Here is a 6257-nt window from a genome sequence, read left to right on the forward strand (position 1 = left end):
TCATCACCGGTCCAAGACAGTAGCGACCTTCCCGGATTTTGTTACAGAAAATATAATGGCAGTTCAACCGTATGTAAATTCGTCACACCTCTTTGAAATCGACGTCGGACTTTAGTCCGTCGATACCGATCGTCCGTATACCTCCTGCTTCTTTTTTTTTATTTTTCATCATCACGCTGAGAATTTCAAGATTTACCATCATTCGCGCAAATCCCATTGTCCGATTTTTACAGACTATAATAAACGCGTTTTGCATTTTACAGGCGCGCTTATGAGAATAAGAAAAATCGACTTCCTTCACTACTTCGCGGAACGTGAAACGAAAGACGTCCGGAAAATTCGAATGATATTCCTCCGCGTGCGCGAGATCAACAACGGTCGATCGAAGGTGATCTCGATAAGCGGTCGGATGCGGCGCAAGAATTATGAATGTTTAACGGGACTAAAAATCTAGACGAGAAATACAATAGGAATTCTGCACGGTTTCTGCGACCTGCACGTGCGGGGCAAGACTCAAAGCGGGGTCGAGTTCAGTGGCTACATTGATCGAATATCAATTAGCTTACGTCCAATTCCGCGGCGTACATTTTATAGTCCGTATTACGTCCGTGCCTCTGCGGTCTGTATTTTACATCAACTGTATTTGCGTTAATAATACCCATGTCGTGCCTCGCATTCATTTTCCATACATCCATAATTTCTTCACGAGTTGTCGGACACTTTTGTTGGGATTCTTTTTTTCTCTCCACGCGCTTGGAGAGGAGAGAACGATGTGCTCGGCAAAAAAAGTAGATTCACCTCCGTTCCAAACCCCATTGACAAGAAGGTTATCAGATCCAACTTTTCAACTGCTGCCGATCCTATGATCGGTTACCAGTCGATCGCCGCAATTAGAACCGAATGTAATAGCCGGATTCGTTGCCTCTGCAACAACGTATTGGCGCAAATTGTTATTCTCGTCGGAAGAATCCTCCGTGAATCTTTTAGATTTATTTCCGAGCTTGGATGTGCAGAAGCGAGGAGCTTGTCGATGCAGGAGTCGTAGCTCGGTACACAACCATTTACGTCCGAAACGGACACCCCGTCCCCGCTCTCATTTTATTTATGTCCCCCATGTAAAATAAGCGAGTAAGTAAATCACCGGCAATATACGGAGACTACCGATCGATCGGTTAGCGGTTCGTCGAATCTCAATTTAGTAACCGTCGCGGTGAATCTAGAATCTGTAATCGTCTGTACAGTACAAAAGTTGAAATTAGTTTTCTGTCGTAGCTCAATCTAGTTAACGGATTCCCATTTCTGAGATCAATAGGCGGGTGAATTCGTCGAAATATTGGGGGAAAAAATGTCGACTTTTGGCCAGAAAGTTAGAAAAATCCCCATACCTTGGATGATCCTCGATTTCGCGGCAGAAACTGTACGTGTTTTATCCGCCCCTTTTTTTCTTCTGTAAAACAGCGAGGAGCGGAATTGTTTCGTTGTCACGAAGCAAGTGCCTGTTATGTATTTTTACCATAGCTGAACTTGACATCTCTATTGTTATACAACATGACATGTTACAAACGATATGAAAATATATTTCGCAGGCCAAGCACGGAAACGCCATCAAATGTATGGCTCTTTGGTCGAAAGGCACGTTAAGAATACGAAACTGTACCGCTGCACTTGGCTTTTCAAATTTTTCAATCGCTACTCCGTACGTACTTACATTAGACGCGCACAGAGTTGTGGGCAAATTTATAGATATATTTATTCTGTTGCCAAAATTTGTTCAATCAACGGTGCGATTTACAACATATTTCACGGATCTTTATCGGTCGAGAGCGTTCCAATATTCAGTTGCGTCGAGAGTAGGATATCTGCCCCGAAAGATTTGCGCACCCATATCTCATAGTATGTGAATATAAATTGCAGTTCTCAACTGCAGCGACAGGGACGATGCTATCGGTTTCCAAAAATCCTGAAACGTCCGTTCGTTCGTTCTTTGCGTAATGCGAGTCACGCACGTTAGCATTGTTCGATTATCGGCGTCGTTCCTCGTTCTCTTCATCGCGCGATATAATTCACATTTCCGACGTCTTCTGGGACCAAAACTCGGCAGCCAGGCGCGAATCATTCTCTGCGGGTTCAAAGTGAATACTAATCGGAAAGTCGATTTATTTTTATGGCGCAGATGAATTTATTCAATTTTTTTTGATACATGATTAGCCAAGTGGTTCGAAAAGTGTGATCACAGGTGAGTTGGGTGAGAGTCGTGCGGTTGTCCCTTTATTTTTGTTTTTTTGATCTCATGATTTTCCATTGCCTTCGATTTCGAGGGTGCGGCAGGATTCAGCAGCACCTAGGGCCTACCGGGTCGAGTCTGGAATCAAACGAACTCGTGAATATTGAAAAATTTATCGATTCAATCGGAATGAAACGTAAAATTCGTCAAATGATTACCTGTGTTTCGGCAGAAATGTTACGTCGGTTTCTTCTTTCCGGAGTGACGCGGCTACCGTGGTTAGAAATGAGCCGGGAACCGGTGGGATTCCTGGATTGGTTTGTCGTTTCGAGTGGAATATTCGTCAACAATTTCTTGCCCTGGCGATGTTCCTTCGATTTCCTGCGGACGTTCAAATCGGACGAAACGATTACCTCCTCGAAAGTCTGCCCGGGGCCTACTATAAAAAAAAGCAGCTGGTCTTTAGACGAAGCTCCGAGAACCGATGGACAAATGTTGTCGTCGTTGCGGTGAAAATGGTAAATTCAATTTACGTTTTTGGCCGAATGTTGAATCCGAAGCGTTGACGAGAACGCAGACGCAGCTGATTACCAGTAAAAACAAGACGGGAATTTTGCGGGCCATCGTTAGGTGTGGTGTGGGTGAATTTCGTTTCTAATAATCGATTTGTTCGATTGATCAGTTGCCGAAAATTACGAAATGATGGACCTGTGAAAAAAAAGCAAACATTATTCCAGGGTTTCGCGTGAAATCTGGTCGGAGGGATCATCGGGAAAAAAAGTTGGACGACACCGACGCAAATGGATCTACATCTTCCGATGGATAATTACAGGTACGTCTTGCGTTACGATCGAATGATCGCAATCAATCGACTACGCGCATGTACAGAACCAGAAGAAACCTAACGCTATATCCTCTTTTTAATCGCAGCTGATGTCGAACAAAGAACTTTCATAAATCCGACGTCTATTGAACTCGTAATGACGATCGAAGCCCGCTGACGTCATCGCCTTTTTTCGAACAAAGACACGTGTCCGTGTACCGCTACAAAGATCGCCAACGATTTCTCGATAATTCGCGGTAACGATACCCGCGACGACGAAGTACAAACTCCGAATCGGGAATGAGACGAGAGGAATACAACAACGATCGTCGTCGATGGAACGCATCTACCGATCCGCGGAAAGGAAAAACTCGGACGATCGTTCGCCGGTGTCGCAGCCTTGGAAAAATCCCGATTGCGGTTAAATCGAACGTAGTCGCGGATCGGACGGTAAATATCGGGACGAACAGCTTGTCCCTTTTTATTTCTCTGGCGTGTTGCGTTCACTTACCGAGGGTATTTCCGAACGAGATGAGAGTGAACTTTCCGCGTCGACAACCGCACGTGAAATGTGGCTGCAGTTGAAAGAACGTTCGTGCATCGGGCTGTGAACTACCTGATGCGGACCTGCCACCTCCTAGTGCAGCGGCATGCGATCGCGGCCTCTTTATGCGAAGAAAACAGGCCTACTCTCGAACCTATATCCTAACGTACGTGCTCGCGCACACGCGATTGTGGTGGTGCGACGTAGGTATACGAGGGCAGAGAGTAAACTGGGTTCAAAACACCAGACATTGTCTGCCACGCCGAGGTATCGGCGACCGTCTTGCGTACACGCATACGCGTATACGTACGTACACGGGAGGGAGCACCGGACAAACCGCTTTCTATTTCATTTTTTTCAACCGACCGGCTGCAACCCATGCGTGGTGAAATAATCCTCGATCACCCCGCGTTCGAGCTCGAAGTCGTCGATAGCGAAATCGTCGAAACGAACCGAGAGCGATCTCGGCGTCGAGTTTCTGAAAAGTTATGAATCCGATTCGATTCTCGGGCGGAACGTTCAGCCCATTCGTAGGACTTGAATTTACAATGTTGAAAATGTTGGGCCCAGTTTCGCAGTTGGTACTCGACTGGCTTTAGATTTTCGTAGGAGATAGCCGTATGCATGGGTTGCTGTGCGGAACTTTCGAATCTGCGATGAAAGAAAGGGGTCACAGAGGGAGATTCGTTCGGGAGGACTTTTTTCCTCCTCCTCTCAATAATTTCTATTTCTCTACCGTCTTTTCGTTTTTTCATCTTTTCGTGTTTTGGGATATTTTCACTTTCCCACAAATGCGTATTATTTTAATGGGCAAGAGGAATAAACGGTGGTGAAATTGCGGGAGATAGCAGCAACGGCATCTGGCAAGCAGGAACAAAGGGGCGTTATACGAAGTGCACGTAGTGCACCGGAGATCCGTTGAAAAGGTTTCGTTCGAACAGTTTTTTTTTATTTCATTCGCCGAGATGGCGAAGAGAACGTTTCTCTTTGTACAAAATTATCAACGAAACATTTCTAATGACGATGCGACGATCCCGATGATAAGTTAATGAGAACGATGCGATTCGGGAAATCGGTCCGTCTTCTCAGCGGTAGAACCTGAAATAAAGACGAACGAAAGAATGAATAAATTACCGTAGTCTGATGGAAAAAGGGATCGGTTGCGTTGCGGTAGTTTTGCGCTCCCGATGGAACGACGCGTTCGTCGAGTACACCCTGTATAGCATGTGCGTGTGCTTGCACGGTTAAAGGTAAGAGACCGCCGAACCGCATCGAGCGTATTTCTTAACTCCCGACTTTAAAACACGTTTCTGTCCGGACGGGCGGTGGAAGAGGCGATAACCGAAGCCGATGAAATGGCCCAAGATCGGCAGCGACGGTGCAGGGTATTATGCGCCGATTCTATGAGAACTCTCGCTATGGAACGAGGATTTGAAAATTGATCGTGAGCGCCGAGGAGATGCGGGATTGTGAGACGCTCCATCTCTTACTTATAGCTTTGTTCGTAATTTTTTGCACGCAGACACCCCATTCAATTCCAACAACCGGCATACAAAACCGAGGACATTGCACCTCCGACCGAGCCGCCGTAAAGAACCACGTCGCGCAGCATCTGCTTACCGCCCTACCGCCGATGCTGCGCGCGGTCCGTCTATTTTTTTACCGGGGTGAATAAAAATGCAACGGCGTCGAGGGTTCCCTCGTTACGCGTACCGCTCACCTTTGATATCGTCCGTAGCCTCCGTAATCGCCGTATCTTCCACCTCCGTTCGATGACTGAGAATGAGCCTGAGCCTGGCTGATCGTTATGGGCCCGAAACCGATACTCGTAGCTTCGGCGTAGCTGCTGCTCTCACCGTAATTCCCACCCCCGGAGGAACCCGCCGACGCCGAGGCTGCCGACCCTCCGTGACCTCCGCCGTAACCCGGTTTGTTGTGCGATCTGAAATACAGCGAGAAGACGCTTCGTCGGTATTGCGTTTGATTTCAGGAAGGGTGGACGATCGATCGGCTTTGTTCTTGGATTTTACCCGACGCAGCCGTGATGCTTCCGACACCCGTGACCGAATGGCTTGTGCTTCCTTCTGTTCGGAAAGCGACGAGGACCCGCTCCTCGACCGTCGGAATAATCGTAGTTATCGAAGCCGAATTGAGGCGATCTCTGATCTCTGGCGACGGACGCTGTGGGGGAGAAATTGTTTTAGCGGGAGCTGCTCCTAATTGCGGTAAGGAAACGGAACCACCGTTCTTCGGTAAACTTGTGCAATCACCATTTTCTTCGGGGGTTTCCACAGCCAACGCAACCGAGGCGGGATTCGCTCCGGATTCGAGGACGTCCGAAGGTTGAGCCCAAGTCCGGGCCAAGCCGCAGACGACGAGAAGCGCGATGCAGAACGGGGATACTCTAGCCATTATTCTACCGCGTGCCGTTGCCGAATTTCGGATACGTTCGAGCTATACTCTCTCAAAGAACAGCGGATCATTTATGGATGATTCTATTTCCGTCCCTCGAGCTTTTATACAAACGCTAAGCCTCTTACTGGGCTTCGGATGAGCGGGTATCCGCCTGCATAAGAATCCTGAAACGTATCGTTGTGTCGGTGTGGCGATCGCAAGGCTGTCATTGAACACTTGACCACGGGCGAATCGGGGAACTGACTCGCCGA

General features: G+C 47.6%; 2 protein-coding genes across 2 annotated transcripts; both read right to left on the reverse strand.

Moving 5' to 3' along the window:
* Positions 1 to 2159: 2159 nt before the first annotated feature.
* LOC105683307 lies at positions 2160 to 3695 on the reverse strand. Its single transcript, XM_012395830.3, has 4 exons — positions 3559 to 3695; positions 2758 to 2932; positions 2443 to 2663; positions 2160 to 2362 (listed from the first exon to the last, which is right to left on the reverse strand). The coding sequence occupies exons 2-4, from the start codon at positions 2846 to 2848 to the stop codon at positions 2342 to 2344; spliced, it is 333 nt and encodes a 110-aa protein (XP_012251253.2). The 5' UTR covers positions 2849 to 2932; positions 3559 to 3695; the 3' UTR covers positions 2160 to 2341.
* Positions 3696 to 4556: 861 nt separating this feature from the next.
* On the reverse strand, positions 4557 to 6026 carry LOC125501704 (heterogeneous nuclear ribonucleoprotein A3 homolog 1-like). The gene is made up of 4 exons (XM_048658163.1): positions 5862 to 6026; positions 5622 to 5772; positions 5312 to 5533; positions 4557 to 4689 (listed from the first exon to the last, which is right to left on the reverse strand). Exons 1-4 carry the CDS (start codon positions 6001 to 6003, stop codon positions 4677 to 4679), a joined length of 528 nt encoding a protein of 175 aa, XP_048514120.1. The 5' UTR covers positions 6004 to 6026; the 3' UTR covers positions 4557 to 4676.
* Positions 6027 to 6257: the final 231 nt, after the last annotated feature.

This window comes from Athalia rosae, chromosome 7, assembly GCF_917208135.1.
Source record: "Athalia rosae chromosome 7, iyAthRosa1.1, whole genome shotgun sequence".
Taxonomy (NCBI): Eukaryota; Metazoa; Arthropoda; class Insecta; order Hymenoptera; family Athaliidae; genus Athalia; species Athalia rosae.